The 24,567-nt window shown below is 34.5% G+C and overlaps 1 protein-coding gene across 1 annotated transcript in view; it reads left to right on the top strand.

The window, feature by feature from the left end:
- Nucleotides 1-24,567, top strand: part of LOC150109226 (protein arginine N-methyltransferase 6-like) — a 333,254-nt gene that overhangs the window by 872 nt on the left and 307,815 nt on the right. The window contains exon 2 of the mRNA XM_090412246.1: nt 19,449-19,657. Coding sequence (XP_090268372.1) covers nt 19,449-19,657 — 209 coding nt within the window. The remainder of the gene's footprint in view (nt 1-19,448; nt 19,658-24,567) is intronic.

The following is a 24,567-nucleotide window of genomic DNA, read 5'->3' as shown; positions in this document are numbered from 1 at the left end:
TTATTTTTTATAAACCTTCAGATGCCATGTGTTTATATATTTCTTCTAATTTGTGCTCTCTAGTATATACCCCCACCCCCATATATTTGATCTGGAAAAGCTTTATGTAAATCTCTTAAATTAAATCTCTTTCTTCCTTCTGTAAAATTAAAGAGAATTAAAATAATTTCAGAGTATACTAATAATGCATTTGTCTCACACCATTTTAGGTAGTTTTGAGAACCTTTTGCATTACTTTGCAAAGAGTGTGTCTGAAAATGTATGTATTAATAATAGCTTTAACATCAGCATATCCCTGAAAATGCAGTTCAACTTCATGATATCTGTTCAGTTCAATTATCACATAATTTTGCTAAACACCAGCAACAGTGTTTACTAACTCTTCTTGTGCAACCTCTAAATGCATATACTAAGACACTTTCTGTTCCTAGATTGTCTCTAATTTGCATTTCTTGTTTTACACAATGCATTTACTTTATTAGTGTGTGATGCATTCTGTGCTTAGACATCATCTAATTATAATTTATAAATTCCCATCAGAAAAAAGCAACATACTTTATTCCATGTTTTCATGTTAAACAGTTTCTAAACTTCTAAATTAATAGCTTCTAATAGGAGCTGTTAAACTAATAAACAACTTCTCCCGTTGAAAGACAGATGTTTGTGAAAATCTTGTTGATTTTCATCTATCATAAGATTGTCATCCTACTTTTTTGTAGTCCTGAAGTGGAATCGTGCAGTTAGATATAGTATGTCCTAGAAGCTATGACTTACCTTGAGTACAGAGTTGCTGAAGTACCAAATTATTATAATAAGATGCATTTCCCTGATTTTATTTGCATATTGCCTAATATTGTTGCTGGCCTGGTTGGCCAAGTATGTATGTATGCTTTCCAGTAGGGCAGTGGTTTGAATTTTGCTGTGGGCATTGATGTTTGTGATTGTTTTTAGATTTCATTGTCTGATGTGACCCAAGGTGTCCCCCAGTTCTCTCCATCTGTTTCTATCCTGAACTTGTTGCAGGAAATTCCAAGTTTTCCCATATCATCTGACCATCTTCTTTTGGATCTTCCCACAGATCTTTTACCTTCATATGGCTACCACTCCAGTAAAACTTTTGTCCATCTATTGTCTTTGAGTCTTGCAATGTGTCCTGCCTATTTCCATTTCTTTTGAAGTATGTTTTCTCCAATATCTAAAAATTTTGTTTTAGCTCTTATTCTTCATTTTTGATTTTATCTTTAATAGTCTTATGTTTAGCAGACATCTTTCCATTCTTCTTTTTCTTATTTTATCTATAATTTCCTTTTAGATTGGCCAGGTTTCTGCTCCGTATGTCATGACAGACAATACGCATTGGTTGAACAGTCTTGCTCTGTTCTCAGGTTTTATTTTGCTGTTTAAAAATCTCTTCAATTTTCCAAAACTGACCATCCCATTCCTATTCTTCTTTTTATTTCTTCCATGACTCCTTGTTTCTTCATTGTTAACAATTTTTCTAAGTATACATATTCATGTACTATGTACTATTTCAGTTTCTTTATTGTTTATCTTAATAATGCTGTTTTCATCATATCCTTTTTTGGTTTTCTCAAAATTAATGTCTAATCCAATTTCTAGTGATTTAGTTGTTAGATTTGTCATTTCTTTTAAATCTTTCATATTGTTTGCAATAATAAGAATATCAGCAAATCTTAGGTTAATTCCATTAATATTGACTCTTTTATTGGGCCATTCTAAATTGCTCATCATGTGTTCCAGTATTAATGTGAAGAGTTTTGGAGAAATGGTGTCTCCTTGCTATTTCTTCTTATTTCTTGATTTATGTTAAAATTTTTTTGCTTATTTTATTGAGAATGATATTTGCTGGCATTTTCATAATATTTTATTATGCCAATAAATTGTTTTTCAATGTCATAATCTCTAAGGGCTTCTATTATTAATGATGATTTTATGCAATCAAAAGCTTTTTTAAAATCTATGAAGGCCATGTGGAGATAGTAGACTAATAGATCTATAATTTTCTAGTTTTAATTTACTTCCTTTTTTTATGCAGTAAAATAATGTTTGTATTATTCAATATTTCGAGTGTTTCTCCTTTTTTAATGCATTTATTGAAGAGGATTTTCAATTCTTGTTTTAGAATATCCCTCATCTTCTTTAATCATCTCTATTATTATTAAACCATCCTCTCCAGCAGCTTTATTGTTTTTCATTTGTTTTAATCCTTTTTTAATTTCAAAGAGTTCTAATGGAGGTATATCAGAGGTATTGTCAAAGTCCATTTTTTTCTGTTGATTCTGGGGTTTTCTTTCTATCTTCACTTTTATACAGATTCATATAGAACTTTTTTGCTTCTGTGATTTCTTGTTTGCTAAATAATTTTCTTCCATTCTGGTCTTCAAGAGTTTTAATATTCTTTCTTCCATCTGAAATTATTTCTTAGAATTCTCAGGTTTCTATTTTCATTAGTGATTTTTTGGATAATTTCATCTTCTCTTTTCTTAATATCTTTATATTTATCCTTATTGCCTTATTTATTACTATTATTTTAATAGTTCATCTTTCCCCCTTCTGCAATCAACAGATTTTTCATTTCACTAAGTTTTTTTTTTTTTTTCTGATAGTTTCCAAGTCTGACTCCTTTTATTTTCTTTTAAATTTTATTTTGCTGTTTATCAATTTTCCAGTTTACTGATTCAGTAAGAATGTTTCTTATTTTTTCTTTTTCCTCGTCAGTGCTTATGCCAGTTTTTGATATCATTTGGATATTTTCTTTAAGTTTCTTTTCTACTGATACCTTGAAGGTATCCCTATTTGTGTAAAGTGTTTCAGCTTTTATAATATTTTTCTTTTTTTTGCGATACAATTCTCTCAGCTTTCACTGGTATTTCTACTTTCCCTCTCACCATTCTGCCATCAGAGGTGATGCCAATATGGTTTAAAACACTAACATCTTTGAAGATATAAATGCTTGAAGAAATTATAAAGTATTTAATTTTTTGTTGTCTCATTCAGGCTCAGCCAAGTCCATCTTCTTTTGGGTCTCATCTTGAAGGTATTCATAGCTTTGAAGTTAGTCAGTTGCAAGAAGTTGATCAGCCTGTCTCCCCTTTCATTCCTAAACCCTAATCCATATTTTCCTACATGTTTCATTATCGTCCCTCCTGACTCCCAATTTAGAATTGTAATCTCCCATGACTGTGTGTGTGTGTGTGTGTGTGTGTGTGTGTAAAATTAATAAAAGTAGGAGAAAAGGGCACTGATTAATCCATCCATATACTATTGGTTTACAACCTTCCATTGGTGGGAGTCACAAAAAACATTATACTACATGTGTGTATATATATATATATATATATAGTTAAAAAATAAATCAGCAAACATCATTTATTCCTCTAAGAGAGGAGGCAAGGCCATTTAGCCATAACTAACTTTTTGAAGACTGTATCAGTCTTATATACATATATTTTATTTTATTATCACGAAGGTTGTTTTAGATCTGTCTGAATCTTTATTGATGAACACTTGAAAAATATGTCCAAATGATTATTATTATGATGTGAGTAATGTAATAGTGTATATATGAAAAGAAGAGAATTCCTGTAGTGCAGTCAAAATAACAGTGCATTATGTGTGCTTTGATTTGGAAAAGACCAAATCATATTACCTTAACATGGTAATAATAACTATTAATGATGAATTAATATCTGCTAATGGTATTTGTTCTAAGTAGGGACTTTTCATTCGCTCAGATTGAAACTAAATTTAATATATAATACCTTGATGACATCTGAGTTTGCTCTCATGGTGTTATTTATTTAATAATTATACTGGGCATTGTATACTTTTAAACCTATATCCAAGCTTATTAAAACAAGAATATAATTTCTTGACTAGAATAATTTACTTTGTAAACAAGTTGAAAGACTGTGTACAGTTATTTCATATTAACATGATAGGTTGTATTAGTTGACTTGTCATTATTACTTAATTTATACAGTTTCCTCTTCCTATAGTGAACTAATGGAGATTTAAGGAATAGTTTGTTATAATGGAATGTTTGCTGTAGCAACTTTTTCTTTAACACATTGACTACCAACTGTGAGATAAGTAGTTGGCAGTCTATGTTAGAATGCTAACTATCAGTTATCTTATATTGTATTGGCAGTATAACAACATAAGCATCTCCGTAGCGCAATTGGAAGAATGACTGTACATTGCGCCCTTCGATTGGAAAAGGCCTAAGTTCGATTCTCGTCATGACAGGAGGAATCTTTGTATGGACGTTTTCAATTGAAGGTGAGTTAGCCGATCTCATATGGAAGTAGCAGGGTTTTTTCTCCCAGAAACTCGGGTTTTTCATCCTGCATATAGAAAATCGGCGCTTCAGAACACACGAAATTTACAGACAAAAAATGCCAGCTGTGGTTGTGGTAGTGGCCAGTGGCGCCGATGTTGATGATTGGTAGTAGGGGTTCGGTGTAGTGGTGGAGATGGAGAGTTGTACAATAGGTGTCCTCCCGCGATGAGTCTTCAGACTCATTGGAGGTGTCACGAATAATAATAATAATAATAATAATAATAATAATAATAATAATGGTGCTGGCTGTGAGTTTACACATTAGGCCAATGACAGTCAACAAGTTAACAATGATTTTTAATATGGGGCTTTATCTGTGACTTTTTAGAAGTTTGCTTTAATAATGGTGTTTGCTATAGAGAGTTGACCATATTTTCTATCCATTAACAGAAGAGGATTCATATAGATCAGAAATGGTTTCTTGACATGTGAAAAAATTGCTTGGAATATATTATTATTATTATTGCACATGCACTTCCATTACCAGATTGGCTTAATAGAACTGCCATCTGCCTGATTGACTCTTACTTGTTGGCTGCAATTCATATGCTATCATCACCAGTACTCCATTTTCTGTCCTGTCTACTCTATCCTCCCTGAAAATACTAAATCCATCACATTCTGTCCCTATGAACTGTCATCTGCTGTTAGCCAAGTCTCATTGATGCCTGTAACTTTTGGTGAGGTTGCACTAACCAACCAAAAACTCTTCCTGCTTATTCCTGATGATTCTAGCATTAGTATCTAGAAACATCCCCCCCCCCCCCCAACCACATTTACACCCTGAATTGACTATTCCATTCGATATTGTTGCCTTAGAGATCAGATTCTGCATTTTTTTGTTCATTCATACACTTATTCATTTGCTTCATAGGCATGTACATACACTGACACCCACCCACCCACCCCTCTGCATCTGCCCTAATTGCTTTAGTTTTCCTGAATTTGCACTTTTTCACTCTCTCACGGAACAAAGTTCTTGCCAGACATTTTAACTCTGAATCCATTTAATTGCAGTTCATCAGCATTCTGCAAATCTTTCTGTCCATCAAACTCAGGCCATAGGTCCACAAACTGTGCATCATTCCTTCCATATAACCTGCATATTGATTCATTAGCCATCATTGCTCTCTTTTCACTTCTATTATAGAATGGCAGCAGACTCACAAACTTCACCCTCTCACTCTTCTTTTTCACTTCTTCCAACAGCTGTTTCACATCCTCTCTCATTATTAAATAATAATAGACAATATGTAAATCCTATTAGAGTTTACTATATCTTTTTTAGTATGGTAGTTCAGCAGTAAGGCAACTCTTTAGCTGCTACTTTTTCTTATCATGAATTTGGCATTTTTCTGTTTCAGCTTCACAGGCCTTTCCATCTTTCAGCTGTTCTTCCTTCCCTTCCCTCTCTCTTTCCTTTGGATATGTATTTATGCACTTCATTTGGTATCCAATATCCTTAGTGGTATCTTCATCTTTATGTGATAAGGAGGCTTGCACACACAATGACCTTAAGAGTTATGCCAGTGTTAGCTAAGCTACTGATAGGGCCTCTCTAGCTGGATAGGTCAAGAGGTGGATGCCAAACTAAGAAAAATACCCTGGCCCTCCAGGTTGAGGGTTTTGCTCAAGGCTTGTTACCTTACCAAGTAAAAACTTGAACTCAGATACTTCAGTTGGAAAATTCATCAGACATCAACAATGGATTAGCTACTGATTCTAAACCATATATACTGTAGTTATCACATTTGATTGAACCTTTTGTTTTTCAATCTTTTAATTGCATTAGCTTGGTGATGACTTTTTTCTGATAATAGTTAACATTCACTAGGAAATGAAAAAAATTTTCTCCCATGCCTTCAAATTAAAATTAAACTGAGCCTCTATAGCTTCCCATTCAGTTTTGATAATGCTGTTTGATTGAAAAGACCTAGGTTTGAATCTTGCCTAGGATGCAAAAAAACTAGGTCTTTTCACTCAAACAGCATTATCAATACTGAGTGGGACGCTATGGAGGCTCAGTTTAATTTTAATTTGAAGGCTTGGGAGAAAAATTTTCTCCCAAGAGCTTTTTCACATCCTCTCTCATTATTAAATGATAATATACAATATGTAGATCCTATTAGAGTTTACTGTATCTTTTTTAGTATGGTAGTTCAGCAGTAAGGCAACTCTTTACCTGCTACTTCTTATCATGAATTTGGCATTTTTCTGTTCCAGCTGCACAGGCCTTTCCATAAAACATCTCTGCAATCCACTGACAATGACATTGTCAGTGGATTGCAGAGGGATATTCAGTTAGTCTCATACAGTGGCAGAAGGATTTTTTTCTCTCAGAAACTTGGGTTTTGCATTCAGTAAAACAGGCGAACCTACCAGAACACATATAGTATACAGATGTAGGAGACTATGGGAATAATGATTAACTCTAATATATCAGATCTGGTTTTGAAAGCCTTCGTGGTATGGTGTGGGTCTATTTGTAAATATAAAACAAGAAAGAAAAACTGTTTTTAAGTCTTAAACTATTTAGTAACCTGCATTTGTAATTTGGAATATTAGCTATCCCATTTTCATATTGTGACAAATGAATGGAAAATGATGGCAGGATGTTAAATTTTTAAGAAAGGTTCTTTTTCATTTTTGATAATATGAGACCATTCATTTGAAAATATACTGATATGTAATGCCAAGAAGTGTTTTTGAAAATATGTATAAAAAGAAAGTTAATTACATATCATTTTGTAAACAGCATAAGTGACATAATAAAGAATTTCAATTTCTGATATGACACCATCTGCACTAGATTGATTTAGATTTCATTTTTAATTACCCCCCCCCTCCTCCATATTGAATATTATATGCATATTATAAATAAAGATTGGCTGTTAAGATCATCCAGCTATTGACAATATTACTATTACAAGTGGAAAAAGTCTTCCATAGAACAATTCAAAGAATGATAGAACAACATGCTTTATGTTTGGAAAAGACCTGAGTTCAATTCTTGTTATGACTAGAGGAATTTTATTTGGACATTTTGAAAGTAAGTTAAGTCATCTCATGTGGAAGTTCCAGAGTTTTTTTTTTTTACCCCTGGAAATTTGGGATTTAATCTTGTATACAGGCATATGTTCTTTGGCTAATAGCCAAAGAACACATGCAGTGTACAATACAAAAATACAAATTAGTGGGTAGGAGATGGTGTAGTATGGATGATGGATTAAGTAAATAGTGACTGTTATGGTGTGGATTGCCCTCTTGCTTAGACTTCATGAAGAAGGTGTCGTAATAATAAAACATCCAGCGAACACATTTTGAACTTTATGTGGAATGTTGAATAGGAGAACTATTTAAAATTGCAGGATGTCAGTGTTACTGAATTATCACACTGTATTAATCTTGTAATACAGTGGAATTGCTACATTTTATCATAGGCAATATTTGAATCTCTTGTAATAATAGCTGACCAATACAGTATGTATGTGTGTTTGACATGAATATAACTTAGAAATAAATAATCATTCTTTTCACTTTATTGCTGTAGGGAAAACCAGAGTAACATTCTGTTGCAGAGATCACTTGATCTTTTTCAATTCATGTTTTGTATGATTACAAGTTGGCTATTTCATGATTTTCCTTTCCTTCAAAATCAGCATAAAATAGGTAATCAGGGCAGACTACTAGCTAATATTTGATGTAGAGTTCTGTATTCAGTACCGAATTTATAGAATTGTTTATCTGTGACAGATGTACCATTCTACAAACTTGATTGGTTTGTTAATCAACTGTTCATTTATCGATATCTGATGTGACAACTTTCATGGTGTTAACAATTCTATTATGGCACATGATGATTTAAGTTAATCTTTTTAGGATGAGCAGTTAAGAGTTCTCTGGCTAATTTTCTGTTTTCTATAATGTTAACTCTTCTGTTCAACATCATCTTCACTTAGGAATTTCTGGCTATGTGAAATATGAATTTTTCTCTAGCATGATGGCTCAGTTGGTATCCAAGATGCCTTTCACTTAGAAAGGTCTGATCTTATTTTCCCTTTCAGTCGTTTCTGACGGTAGGTGACTTTGTAGGCATTGCCCACAAAGTATTCCTGGTGAGATTTTTACAGGGTAGGTCACAGTTGCTTCCCCCCCCCTTATCTGTGCTCAGGACCGGCATATAGCTGGGACGTATTCATGACTATAATCCATGTGTGTTCACTGGGCCGGTTTGCCTGTTCTGGGGGACAAAAAATCCCAGTTTCTTGGTGAAACCCCCCCACCTCTGTATGAGACTAGCTAACTCACCTTTAGTCAAAAGAGACCAGATAAAGGTTCCTCACATCACTGACGGAAATCGAACCCAGGTCTTTCCGACCAAAGGTCTTTGTCTATACTGACTGAGCTACAGAGGCTCACTTGGAAAGGCCTGAGTTCAAGTCTCATCCAGATCATGAAGAATAAGGTCTTTTCAACTCCTAGCTGCATGCATAGGTGGCAGAATTTTTCCTCCAAGTAACTTGGTTTTCTCATCATGCAAACCAGACATGTTACGTGCCATCCAGTCATTTTTGACTCTTAGTGATCTTGTGAACAAAGGCTCTCCATTCCACTCGGCTTCTTGTCCTTTCTTTCAGCAGTTTTTAAGTTTCATGTTGCCCATCCAACTCTTTTTTCGTCTTCCTCTTCTGATTCCATTCCAGTAATCCTTTCTGGAATGGAATCACATATTCTCCATTCCTCACTCAATTCCCATCCTTTAAGTAAGCCCTGGTTCTCCAGAAGATGTGCCAAGGCTGTACAAATGAAGAACCACCCATACTACAACTGGCTATCATCAAGAACTCTTCCTTCTCTTATTGCTTACACCAAAGCCCAAAACATCTATAAGAAATCAATGCATCAAAATCTGATTTCCAAAGAGCCAAAAGCAGTAAATTTGCATCGTGCCCAAATGACAACTGCACATTTTGGTCTCTGACCAAAGCAGTTGGCCACAACTTTTGCCCAGTGCTGCTCCTGCCACTACTGCATTGTCACCCACAAAGAACACCAATCTCCTGGCATTATACTTTTCCTCAAATGCCTGCATAGATGATTTTGGTAAATGTTCTCAAGAAGGGTGACAGATCCTTACCATCAAATTATCACCTATTTTCTCTCACCTCAGTAAATGGAGAGAACCATCAACAACCAACTCCTATGCTATCTTGAAAGTACTCAATAAATGACCACTGGTATTGATTCTGGCAATGCTGATCAAAAGAGATCTGCTCACTTATGTCACACATCTCTGGATAAATGTCATGGAAAGGTTTGGAAAAATCCCAAGTGATATCGTGATATCACTTGATATCTCCAAGGCTTGTGACAAGGTCTGGTACAAGGGCCTGTTAAGCAAGCCTCCATCATTTGGTCTGTCCCATAATTTCTGCAACTGGGTTGCCAGTTTTCTCACTGGGTGCACATTGTTCTTTATTTTTAGTTCTCTATTTTTTAACTATGCAACTAATGCTGGGGTCCACAAGGTTCTGGCCTCTCACCTATCTTGTTTCTTTTATACATTAATGACCTGCTCCAATTACAACCAGTCCAAGACACAGTTTTGCTGATGATAGTCCATTACATTCCTCCTCACATGACAAATCTTGCACCAAAAAACAATCACAATTCACAGAGCAAAAAACCTCAGCAAGCTTAAATTCTTATCTGAATGGGGTTATCTGAACCCCATTCTTCGATGGGGTTCCGATAACCTTGTCAGTGTCAATGCTTGCAAAACATGGTTCGGCCTTATTTCCCACAAAAAAAACTATATTATCCCAGCCTTAACTTTGACAACAACCAAATCTCTAGGCAGGATGAGATCTCTACTTTGAGATTACCCTGACATCAACTCTTTTGGCATAAACACATTACAACCATTGCCTCCTTGGCATCAAAAAAAAAAAAAAGTTAGGATTCCTCTTTTGTTCAAGATTATTACTTTACCCCCAAACTGTTATTACCCTGTACAAATCACAAATCTGTCCATCCGTCGGGTACTGCTCGCACATCTGAGGAGGTGTCCCTAAGAGTTCCCTAAAAAAACACTCTATACAGTACAGCAGAAGATAGCAGTTAGACTGATTAATGACTTATCTCTTACCAACTCACTCCAACCACTCTCTCACAGACATCTAATATCTACTGCATGCATCCCGTATAAAATTTTCCATGGTAAATGTTCATTAGAACTATCATCAATATTCCCATCCTCTCTAACAAATCGATTAAAATGTACAGCTACCACCCAACATTCCTTTAGTTAAATTCCATACTCATAGAAGAAGTTTCTCTTCCTCCTCCTTCATTCCTACTGCTGCTGTATTTGGGAACAGCCTTCCATCCAATGTGTTTCCCAAAAAATACATTGAACAGGCCTTAAAATCCAATGTGAACAAATTCCTAATTTTCCAATTTTCTTCCCATACACGGTACTAATGTACTATAGGTTGACCAACCAACTTCTCGTGTATGGGCCCAACATAAACACCCTAACAGAGGTATAAACAATGAAAGACAGAAATTATGATCAATAACCTTGGCAAATGACTGGAAGGACTACCATTTTCAGTTGATATAGTAGAATTACCAGTTGATTATCAGTTGATATAGTAGAATTACTGAGTGAGCACTTTGCAAGAGTATATCATCCAGGTGATGACATTGCAGAAATGGAAGAACCAACAGCTTATACGGGAATTGTGGTGAATGAAGTGGAGGTTAATAGTCTGTTACAAAACCTCAATGTCAACCCATTTGCGGGATTGGCGTATACCAGCTCATGTCGTATGAGAAGCGACTAAAGAATTGTCAGTGCCTTTGACCATTTTGTTTAATTTGAGTCTCGGGTCTGGGTTAGTCCCAAGGGGGTGGAAAGAGGGAGAAAATAGTTCCACTGCATAAAGGAGGTTCCAAGACTGCTATTGAAAATTACTGGCTGATCAGTATATCAGGAATTGTTGTCAAGGTATTGGAGAAAATAGTCGAGGAAAATACAAGATTCGATAGATGAAAATGGGATACTGTATGGGGGGACAGCATGGTTTTGTGAAGAGTAAATCATGCTCCAGTAACTTGCTCACGCTCTATAACACAGTGACAGCTGAACTGGATAAGGGTAACAGGTTTACAGTGATTCTACTGGACCTTGCTAAGGCCTTTGACAGGATACCACATGGAATTCTAATCAGTAAACTGCAGCATATGGGGATGGATATAGTGTTTGTGAGATGGATAGGAGGGTGGTTGATGGAGAGATATCAGAGAGTGGTTTATTCAGGAGTAGAGTCCAAAAGACAGCCTGTGACTAGTGATGTGCCGCAGAGGTCTGTTCTTGGACCACTACTGTTTATTTTGTTCATTAACAATATAGGAAATAATCTGAGAGGAACTGTGCATCTGTTTGTGGATGACGCAAAGTTAGGTAGTGCAATAGTGAATGCTCAGGATGTCAAAATTTTGCAGGATGATTTGGATAGTTTGGAGGACTGGGCTAAGGAGAATGGATGTCAATTTAATGTGGAAAAATGTAAGGTTTTGAATTTTGGGGTGAAAACAACTGGAAGAACACAAAAGTACTGCACAGAGGCTCTTACAAGTTGGAGAGATTGTTCTTAGAGGCAACAGAAGCCCTGAAACACATTCCAAATCTCAACAAATATGGCTGTATAAATTTGCCTAAAATCTGGGAGACAGGCATCTTAAGAAAAAACTAGTACTGGTTTTTTCTCTGTTTAGGACTCTAGTCTTATGTGATAGCTGCAATTTTTTTTTTTTTCTCCAGATAGAGGGTGCCAAAATCAGGTCACTAGTCTTTGTGTTGCTACTACAATTTTGTTTAACTAGTCTGTTGATTACACCATGTTGTTATAGTCTTGCGTATTGTGACAAACTGTATTTTGTGCTCTGAAGATGCTGGTTATATCACCAGCAAAATATCAGCAATAAGTTAATAAATTAATTATTTTAAGGGATAAAAATCCTATGTTGTTATATAGCCAGTAAGTGAAACTCAAGATCGAGAACTACGATCTAGGAGTTTCATTGCCGAAAAACTATCGGCGAAGGCAATTCGAAGCAAAGGTGGAGCAAGCTCTCTCACTATTCTTGATATTCTCTCATAATGTAAAACACAGCTCCTAGGAGATGTAATACTGTCATTACATTATGAGGAGAGGTCACTACCTAGACCGGTTTCAACCTTTTGAGGTCTCATCAGTGAGTAGGTAGACCTAGAAGAAACCGGTCTGGGTAGTGACCTCTCCTCATAATGTAATGACAGTATTACATCTCCTAGGAGCTGTGTTTTACATTATGAGAGAATATCAAGAATAGTGAGGGAGCTTGCTTCACCTTTGCTTCGAATTGCCTTCGCTGATAGTTTTTCGGCATTGAAACTCCTAGATCGTAGTTCTCGATCTTGAGTTTCACTTACTGGCTATATAACAACATAGGATTTTTATCCCTTTAATATCTATTAAGTTGCCAGAAAACTAGCCGTTTGGCTTTTCATTTTAATTACAAAATTAATTATTTACTTATTTTTCTGTGTTCTAATATATACCATTAAGAAATAAACAACATAAACAACAGATTAGCAGCAGTATATCACATTGGCGGAACTGTACTGCAGGAGATTGACGAGGCCAGGGATTTGGGAGTGTTGGTGGATAGGCAGTTGAAGTTTAGGGGACACATCGCAAAAGTGGCAAAATCAGCTCATCAAATCACTTGGTTGCTGAAAAACACTTGAACGAGCAGAGACAAACAGGTTTGTCTCTGTGCCCAGTTATCGGCGCCAGGTGTCTTCTTGATGGGGAGGAGGTGGAAAGGATCCAGAGACGAATGACCAAGATAATAGCAGGACTATGGAATGAACCTTATGAGAATAGGTTGAAGATTTGTGGGCTGCAGAAATTGGTTTGATAGGCAGAAAAGGGGTGATATGATTGAGACATTCAAATTACTGAAGGGTTTCTATAAGATTAATTCAGAAGATATTTCTGAGAATAGGAGGACTAATGGCCATCCATGGAAGCTTGGTAAGAGTGTGGTTAGCAAGGATGTTAGAGCTAGGTTTTTTACTTGGAGAGTGGTAAATGAGTGGAATAAGCTGCCAAAGTCTGTTGTGGGTGCCATGACTGTAAATGAGTTCAAGGTGAAGTATGATAGATACTATGTGAATGTTGAATAGTTGTTCTTGACATGATGTTGGGCCTCCCTCAATGAGTCTAAGGACTCCTTGGAGCTGCCCGTAATAATAATTTGATGAAGCAGAAAGCAAGTTTTTTGCATTTTGCCATGTCAAAGACTGGATTTTCTGATATGTTTTTACAGATCATTCTGGCTATGTTTAATTTGTGTGAAGTTTGGTGTTTTGACTTGAACTATTTAAGATGTTGAATTTTTATCTGTGGTTTGGCATGTTTGCTGAAAAACAAAGGCTTGGATAGTGCTTGTGGGTTTTGTGTGAAGTAGGGGATGAAGGATTATTTACAATATTCCAGAAAGGATTATTGCATTATTTTGTAGAGCACTTGTTTGAATCAGGAGATTGGAAACGGTTATCGGGACACAATAACGAGGTGTAAACATCAGTTCATCTCATTTGGTATCTTTGAAGTACCCAAAAGACATGGTAGCTGAAATTGGCTGGGTGAAGGTTGAGTTGTAGAAAAGGAAACTTGGAAAAGGTTATGGTCACAGGTGTCAAGAGGAGTACTGACATCTGCAATAAATTTTAGAAGGAAATCTGGTTAAGAAAAAGTCCAGGATGTTGATAGACTTGTTTGATAGTTTTAGAATTCATGTTAGATCATTGCTAACAAAATATATTGTGACATCTCTTCTGGCCTAAGTTGTGAACTAAGTAGTTGAAAAACTCATAGGCATGGTCACCAAACAGATAGTGTTCATTCTCCCAATTCATTCATGGACTCAACACTACTCCCATTAGAACTCCCATCATGTGCAGTTGGGTAGAGAATGTAGTAATATAAGTATTGCCATGTGGTTGGGATGCCACCTGATATACTGCCATCATGTTTGATGTCATTTACTCTCTAGCAGCTGGCCTGCAGAACCACTTCAGTATTTTCAAATGGAAGAGATACTGACTCCCTATTTAAATGCATAGTGATGAGCATATCTATGAAAGGATATCATATATGCTCTATAAATAAACAAATATCCTTCTCTTTCTTATCCGGGAGCAGAATCTCCTGCTCTTGTGGCTTATGTTGTTATGGGCATACTAGTCATTCTGCACAGATTTGTCTTGAAGAACATTGGGATTACAGTTTACTTAAAGCACCCAACAAATCCAATTTAGCAAGCCATGCATTATCTATGAAACACAGGATTCAGTAACACAAAACCAAAGTGTTACACACACATGAGTTATTTTCTTCTGAAAAGACTGTACAAAGAAAGCTGTGAAGCACACACATTCACAACCCAAACGCAAATTAGTGGCTAAAACTTTCTCAGTTTTGGAAAGTTATATTGACTGATAATCACCATGCAAGTGTTTCTTGATTTGTAATTAATTTATTGTTTATATTTAAACATAATTTATTAACTGAGTTATTTTATTGTAATTAATTTTATATATCTATTAATGCAGATGGAGCTATTCTCCTGTGGCGAATAGTGCAAATAATATCATGTGCTTTCAGTTGAATTGTTCTCTTTTTTTGTGTTTTCCTATAATTCTATTGACAACGGCTATGAAACTTTTACAAATTTTACAAATGAAGACATTTAAATCAATGCGATTCTGTTATTAATATGTTATGATGAATAAAGATTAAATAACAATGGACTAAGGACTGATTTCTGGTTACACCACTAAACACTTTAATCGTACAGACTCACACATACCACTTTTTGATATCTGTCAACCAGCCAGCCTCTTATAGTCTAATCCAATCCCATATCCTCCATCCCCAACATGTCAAAAGCCTTAGCAAAGTCTAAAAGTATCATGGTGTTTCCATTATAAAAAATTATGGAGACAACTACTGTGTTAGAGCAAAACTTTACTTTAATATAAACCAAAATGAACACTTGACGTTTCAACCTTCATATGAGGTCATCATCTGGAGCATACACATATATGTAAAGAAACAAGCTGCACTACAATCTACATGGTTTGCTAAAGTTACTGACCAACCGTTACAACAATTATTGGCCTGACCTCTGGTGAGAAAGAAAAAAAAACCTTTACTACATCAAAGCTAGAGTCCTATTATTATCTATTATGTTACAAAATTAAATTGGGCTGGAGAGCAACATGTTTATATATATATATATATATATATATATATATATGCTGAAAACTAAGCAGACTGAATATGTGCCATCCAAATTCTTGGAATTTTTATGCCATGATAATTGTTGAGATCAGGGTGGTTAATCAGAATTTCACAGCCTTTTTTAAATTTTCTTTCATACCAGGTTTTTGTATGATGTAAAGAGCAGGTACTTTTCCAATCAATTTGGTGTAGGGTGTTGAGAGCATGATCTGAGAGGCCTGCTTCACCAAAATTGTTATATTTAATGTGTCTTTTTGTGTTCTTTTTTTACGGATAGGGATTACGTCCAGTTTCATCAATATAAGGTAAGTTACAGGTGCAGTAGATGCAATAAACTCCAGGATGTGAAGGGGAGAGAGAGAGAGAGAGAGAGAGAGGATATTCAACTCCTCTCTCTCTCCATATATATATATATTAGGGTTACCAAGTAATTTTATAAGCTTGGTTATTTAACTCCTAATTCCAAGTATGCAAACAATTAAGTTTGCACCTGAAACATAGTTCAAGTCTAAAGATGGTATAACACTAGGGCAACTCATTGTAAAGGTGGCTAAAGCTCTGATCACTATTCTTAGTATTTTCCCATAATGTAAAGCACATCTCACTAAAAGATGTATACTGCAATACATTATGGGTGGGGTCACTACTCAGACCGGTTTCAACCTTTTTTGAGGTCTCCTCAGTGAGTAGCTAGACCCATCTTTAGACTTGAACTATGTTTCAGGCACAAACTTAATTGTTTGCATACTTGGGATTAGGAGCTAAATAACCAAGCTTATAAAATTACTTGGTAACCTTAATATACAGTATCCCCAAGTTAAAAAATTAATTACATACATATATATATTTGAAAAAAATAGATTTAATGACTCCAAGACCGAGATAACATATAAAGATTTTAATGATAAATACTACTAGTTTCGGCATATAGCAGCCTTCTTCAGGTATTTATAAAGGAAAGGAATACTAATAAACATTGAATTATTTAAACAAACTGGAAATTACAGGTACAAATTGCCTCACATAATTGATACATAAAAACGTTGTATTTTTCAAGTTGTTCCAACTGGCGTGCCATTGTTTGTTGCAATTGTGCGTGCAAGTTCACGTGAACGCCAATATTGAATAACTGCAGCATGGCTATCTGGGATGTTATAACTTAAATTATTATTTAAGTGGACCGGGTACAGTAGGATTTCCCTTGATTCTACGATTTTCCTTTCAAACTCATCTTCACAGCGAAAAATATTTTCTGATCTATTCCAGCATACAGAGTGGCTTTTTTGGTCATCATTAGGATTATTTGAAAAAAGAACATGACTGGATAACGCAGTTGCATGAGATCTTTTGTATGAGATGTCTCTCTTATGCTCTTCTATGCGTTGTTCAATAGATTTGTTAGTTTGACCAAAGTATGGTATATTATATATATATATATATATATAAACATGTTGCTCTCCAACTCAATTTAATTTTGTAACCTAATAGATAATAATAATAATAGGACTCTAGCTTTGATGAAGTAAGGTTTTTTTTTCTCACCAGAGGTCAGGCCAATAATTGTTGTAACGGTTGGTCAGTAACTTTAGCAAACCATGTAGATTGTAGTGCAGCTTGTTTCTTTATATATATGTGAATGCTTCAGATGATGACCTTGATATGAAGGTAGAAACGTCGCGTGTTCATTTTGGTTTATATTAAACTAAAGTTTTGCTCTAACATGGTAGTTGTCTCCATAATTTTTTATAATGTATCTGATCACCGTGTAACATGAAAGAAAGGTTTATCATGGTGTTTCCATTCCCCATGATACTTTTGGACTTTGTTAAGGCATTTATATGCTAAAAGAAAAATTAAATTAAAATTAAAAAGTGTAACAGAATTTAATTAAAAATAAAACTGAAATGCTAAAATTTTTTTCGAGGATTTAAGAGTGGGTATTTCCAGTTATTAAAGTCTAAGAGGTACTATTCCAAAACCAAGCAAAAATGATTACATTGGAACAGTTTGTTCATTCCCATGACCAAAAAGGCATATTGTATATATGTATGTGTGTGTATGTGTAGTAAAACTAAGGTCATGTTATTGGGTTGTTTTTTTTTATTGTGAAGGTATTGTGTACTTGAATGTGTATATTCAAAAGATTTTATGTTGAAGTTTTCAAATATTTATCATGGAGCAATTTGGAGGAAACATCTGAGGATATGATAATCTTGAAAGCAGACGCTTCATTGTAATAATGTTTATGGATAATGTTTATGTAAACATTTTTATGGATCTCAACTTATCCTGTAATTTTTTTTGGCTAAAAATGTGGAATGCCACAAGTACAACATCTTCATATTCACTTGTTGCAAGGGAGACCATGTAAAGGTTTCCTTTGCATATCCCTTGAAAAGGTAAGATTTCAACTTGAAATAATAAGGCTTTCCCCTCTTACAAGCAAATTTTTCATCCCACTAAACAGACTGGTGAAGAGACATAATTAACTGATAATGTACCATAATTCCGACTGTTGAATGGTTTTTCATTTGGTTATACTATGAATTAAAGATGCCAAGAAATTATATTCTTGGTTTAATCCTTTATCCAAGTGTAAGCAAACAAAGTTTGTGCATGAAGTAATTTCACGACTGGGCTACTTGTATATAGAGGCTAATGACTTCACATCACTTGCCTTGGTATCCCATAATGCAAAGCACATATCCTTACAGACATGTCTAATGCTAAAGGATTAAACCAAGAATATAATTTCTTGGCATCTTTAATTCTGAATCCTTTAAGCCTAATTCTTTTTGCATCACATCTTTCTAGATAGTTTCTTAAACAGACTTAATCTAAGTTAATTATTTAACCTGTCCCTCTTCATGTGACCTGTCTTCTTATTCTGACACGCCATACACTCATACACAACTTGTTATTATTATATATGTGTCAACTAGTTTCCTATATAAGCCACTAATGCATTATAAATCCCTGTGCTCTCTCTCTTACTTTGTAATGTAGTTGTGAAACTTTTGGTTGGAAAGATCTGGTTTAAACTTGTTCAGAATGCAATGAACTTTTTATAAGGACTTTTCAGTTGGTCAACTCTGCTAGTCTGCTATTGTTATATGGAGGTGGCAGGTTTTCTCTCAGGAAGTTAAGCTTTTGTAAAACAGGCAAACTGGCCATGTAATTTACTGACATAACATATTTTCCGTATAGTATTAGTTTTTTGTTCATCATTCTAATCACTGTCGGTAACTTAATTTAAATATTAACTTATTATGCGTATTCCATATAAATATTTCCTTCACATCCATTCTATTTATTTATTTTGTTAATTTTAAATTGTTTTTATTGACACTAAATTCAAAATCATTTATCTTTTCCAGAGTAGATTTAACAAACACATGCTGTACTTTAAACCCATGGCCTTTTGACATGGCTTTCTGCTAAATTCATGCTGTTCTTTCTACTGATTCCTTTTCTCATTAATCATCTGTCCTTATCCTTTTTTTCCTGTAATAATATATGTTCTGTAATATATATATATATATATATGCTTTTACATGAGAAATAAAAATTGATCCTTTTTTTTTTTTTTTTCATTACTTGGAAATATGCTACTTTGTTATCCTCTTTGAAGATGATGAAAAGTGCTGTTTCAGTTTAAAATTGCATGTTGATTACTCACAAGCCAGATGAGATTTTTTACATAATGGTATTTTATGATTTTCTAGATGATGGATAATTCTTCTAACTGTATAGTCCAAAGCTATCAAAAATATAAAAGACAAAAAGTTGCAGACAGAAGTGAGGCAAATCATAGTGGACATGCAGGCAATTCGTCTTCTGAGTCAGATTTCAACTCCAGAACAGTAAGCAGGCACTGTAGTAAATCATCACTCAAAGAAACTATGTCAAAGGATAGTTGTAAATTATCTGCTAGGTGTGTATGCTGCTTTATTAAATTAGTTATTTAATAATAAGTGTCAGGTATATTCTCTTGTAATTGTCTTCTTATTTCTTCTGTTCTAGGTCAGGTTGAGCCCCTAATTGATGGTGATTAACTGTTTTCTTCTTTCCTGCCCAACATCTCTCATCTTCTGACTTAAAGTGCATGTTTGTTTGTATTCTCTGTAACTCTGTTAATCATTGATCTCTCAGATTTTGATCTTTTCATCTATCCATCCAGCGCCTGATACACTAGTTTCTCTGAATGTATTCTCTGACCAAATTATTCTAGATTTTGTTGTTTGATAATTTGTTTTTGAATTCTATCCATTGTATTTGAATTTTCTATGACATTTCATTTCAAAGGTTAGCAATTTTCTGTCCACGTCTTTTCTAATTGTTTGTCTGAGCTCTAGCTCTATAAAAGGGAGAATAATGAACTTATTGTAGAATTTAGTTTCATGTTGTTGGATAATGTTACTTTTTCATATTTTTTGTAATTGTCATTCTTACCCATCTTGTTGTCATTCTGTACTTAATTGTACAGAATGACAATAAGAAATTAAGTACATTCTGTATTTAATTTAAACTATCAAATGTTTAAAATTGTTACTTCCACTGTCTTTCTTCCTATTTTCATTGGTTTAGTTTTGTCAATATTAATTATCATCTTATCTTTTTTACAAGTTTCTCTTTCACCTATTATTATTTTGCCTTTCTTTTCTTCTGTTATTTTATAAATAAGGTCTTTTACAAAGAAATTAAAAAGTCGGGAGTGAGAGCGGAAAGCCTGGCAATTCTTCCTTCACGTTGAATAGTTGATATTAGGCAGAGGGGACATGTTACATAGTCAAATAAGCACTTGCTGCAACACAGTGTAAAAACCAGCTCTTGTAAATTTCTGTTTGACTGAACCCAGCTTATTCTCTCCAACTTTCTGTTGGAGAGAATAAGCTGGAGAGAATTTTCTTTTTTTCTAGTATGTATGCTAATCATGCCTGAACATTCAGTGTAGAAATCCTAATTATCATATGGATTGGAGTTGCTTTCTTAAAAAACATAATGCATTTTTCTTGTAAAAAAAAAAAAAATATTGAAATATTGGAGATAGATACTGCCACAACAATTTTCAAGGAAATAATATTAATTTTTGTATATCTGGAAAAGGCATATACCGTATTTTTCGATAGATAACGTGCATGTTATCTATACAAAAAAGTCTAAATTCGTTAAAAATGAACATGCACGGTACACATTTGAAAGGTATGAGAGGTAAATCAAATGTAATAACAAAACTAAGGTATCAGTATTAGTTAATATTTATTGAACATTACACTATTCAAATCCAAAAAATTCTTCATCAGATTCAATATTGAAAGAATTAATTGTGTTAAAAATTTCGTTTGGTATTTCTTCAGCTTCATAATCATTGTTACTGGACACCGCTGCATTCCTTTATGCTTTAATGAAACCATTTCTAACACAGTTTTCACTTATAGCAACCCAACTTTCTACAATCCACATTACTATATCTTTATATGACTTTCTTTTCATCTTCCCTGTTTTGTTATATTCATGGATGCCATTCATCATCCAGTCTTCCCCCTTAGCCCGCAAATTGTCTTTGAATGGTTTATTTACTGTAAGATCAAGGGGTTGGAATTTTTTTTGTTAAACCACGTGGAATGACGGCCAATTTGGAATACTTACATTTGTTTTAACTTCTGCTGTCGTGCATGCCTTACACAAATCCAACACTAACAAAGATTTTGGGATGAAAAATGCCATTTTTCTCTTTCACCACACATTCTTCAACCAAAATTTCATAACTTTGGAATTTATCCAACCTTTATCATTAGCAGTAACAATAATATCTTTGGAATCACATCCTTTTGGAACAGTCTTTCTTTTGAAAATCACCATCGGTGGCAGTTTGGAACCATCTGCAGTTACACAGAGAGCTGCAGCAAAGTTAGACCTTTCTTGCTCTGTTGTAGCAATTGAAACCTCTTTTGCTCCCTTCAGATTCACAGTCCTAGAACTAGGCATGTCAAAACTTATGGGAACCTCATCCATATTCCCAAAGTGACAAGCATCAACCCCACGCAAGTTTTCTCTCAGAAACAAACGAAATTTAGCTACTTTCACTTCCCAGTCGCACAGCAAATTTTGTCCAACACTGGTGGAGGAGTGCGCACTTAAATTGTTTCTCTTCATTAATCCCAAAACCCAAGATGGGTAGGCCTTGAAATCCTTTATATTATTGTTTTGCTCAATTCTTTTTGATTCCTGCAACACACAGATGGTAGATATTCTCATACCTTTAGCTCTTTCACTAACAACCCAATCAAACAGTTTTTTTCCTATGGTTGGCCTTAAGCACCTTCTGAACCTCATAGCATGTTTCTTCGTATGTAAACATTTCAGGACTATTTCAGCCTTTCACCATTCATGAACACTACTTTCTCCAACACTGAACAATCTACCAGCTTCACGATTCCATTTTCCTTTTGCTACTTCTACCACTTCAAGCTTGAACTGTGCTGTGTAGGATTTTCTCGGAGAAGTACTTCTGTCTTCTGTAGGTAGTTCAGATCTAATAACAAAATATAAACAAATAATGATTTACTTTATGAAATATTTTAAAACAGGATGTACAGAATAATCGACCACTGCTACTAGCAATGCATGTGCTTTTAAAGAATTCCTCCATCCTCTGTCTGTACTTCCTAACTCTACCGCTAGTTGGAGCATGCACGTTATCTATACATTAAAAGGAGTGATGAAAATGTTTGGGCTGCACGTTATACATTAGGTGCGCGTTATCTATAGAAAAATATGGTGTGTGTATATATATATATATATATGTTCATATTATTTACTGACTGAATTCCAAGAATTAGAAAAATAAATTAATTTAATCTAACACACAACATGTTTCATCAGAATGCCGACTTCTTGAGGCATGAGAACATTAAAAGCAAACACAAAAAACACCATAAAGAAACATTGTACACTACAATAACAGACCATGAACTGAAATTAAGTTTGAACTAAAGCCACAGTCTGGGCTAAAGTTCTATTGTTAGGCATATGCAAGCGTGTGACTTCACAAGTGTGCCAGTGTCTGATAGCAGAGCTACGTGAGTCTGGCAAACTATAACTAAGGTTACTGTTTATGTGAGAAGAGTCTAGTCATATATATATATATATATATATATATATATATATATATATATATATGTGTGTGTGTGTGTTAACTGCTTTAACCCAGTGATTTTCAACCTATGGGGCATATACCCTACCCTCTTTGTGGGGTGCAAAGAAAGTGAAAATCAAAGGAAAAACTACTTTATTGAAACTATTTATTGACACAAAAACAATATAAAAACAAAAACATAAATACACTCTGAAAATAAAATGTATGAAATCCACTGCATTGAATAAACTAGTTATGCTTACAGGAACATATCAATATTGCAAAATATACCAAGCGACTAACTAAAACTAACAATAACAATGACTCTAAAAATTAATGGCTTCCTTGGGCCTGTGTTTCAGAGAAAAGCTTTTCATATGATGGTGATACATTGGAAATTGACACTCTTAGTTCTCTTTCTGTAATTAACTGAGATCTGTATTTTGTTTTTAAGGCAGCCACTGAAGAAAACCTGATTTCAGAAAGGATAAGATGTTGGAAATGGCAAAAGTGCACGAAAAGCTCTTGACTTCAGTGCAGAAAATTTATCAATAACACCGGCCCAAAATTCAAACAGTGATTTAGATACAAATTGTCTTTTGATTTCACTGCTTGACATGAAGTCTATAAATTTCCTCGTTTTCAATTGAGAAACCTTCAGGTGTAATTTGAAATGGGTTTCTAACCCACTTGTACATTGCCATTATATTGTCATCGGTTATAAAATAGTTTCTAAAATTCTTCGTCAACATTGTTAAATGGTTTTCAGTAATTGCGAATAAAACTTTGATGTGTTGCTCTTCTGCCTTGTAGGTTTTGATAAATTCATCCACATTTGCAAACATTTCTAATTTTTGTTGCTTTCCTTTTTTGTTCCATAACTCTAGTTTTTTACAAAAAACATTAATTTTGTCACTCATCTCTAAGATATGTGTATTTTTTCCTTGGAGTTGCAGGTTTAATATATTGAGTTTCTCGAATATGTTCACCAAGTAGCTCAATTTCATTACAAATAAGTGGTCTTCAAACTTCTTTGTGATTTTCCTTTTCCAAGACGACTGCTATTTCATCTCTTATTCGTAAACATGTTGTAAACATTTTCCCTGTGATAACCATCTTGTCTTGCAGTAAAATAGTAACGCCGAATGTTCTGCTCCAGCCATGTCTTTGCAAAGTTCAGATAACAGTCTTGTTTTTAAGGATCTCATTTTTATATAATTTACCACAATTTTAACTGTTGTTAACACAATGTTTAGACCAGGACTCATTTCCTTTGCAGCAAGAGCTTCTTTTCTATGAATCATGCAATGTGTCCAAATAGATTGTGGAGATTTTTCCCTTACAAGAGTTTGTAAACTTTTAAACCTTCCAGACATAACTCGAGCACCATCAGTCCAAATTCTAACACAATTTTTTCCACTGTATGTTTGCCTTGCATATAAAATCGTCCAATATTTTGAACAATTCAGGTACTGTCTCTCTTCTTTCTATTGGTTTACAAAACAATAACTCTTCAACTGCTGATAATCCATCGCAAAATCGAACATAAGCAATTAAACAACAATCCTTGTTGATATCTGTTGCCTCGTCAAGCTCAATTGAGAATAATTGGTCACAAAGCATCGACAGAAGTTGGTGCTGCATATCTTCACATATATCACAATTTGCTGAGTAATAGTATCATTTGATAGAGTATGCACTGTAGT

Source organism: Typopeltis vanoorti, chromosome 2, assembly GCF_054136105.1.
Source record: "Typopeltis vanoorti isolate ZY-2024b chromosome 2, IOZ_Tvanoo_1.0, whole genome shotgun sequence".
Classification (NCBI taxonomy): Eukaryota; Metazoa; Arthropoda; class Arachnida; order Uropygi; family Thelyphonidae; genus Typopeltis; species Typopeltis vanoorti.
This window is presented reverse-complemented; position numbering and strand designations above follow the sequence as displayed.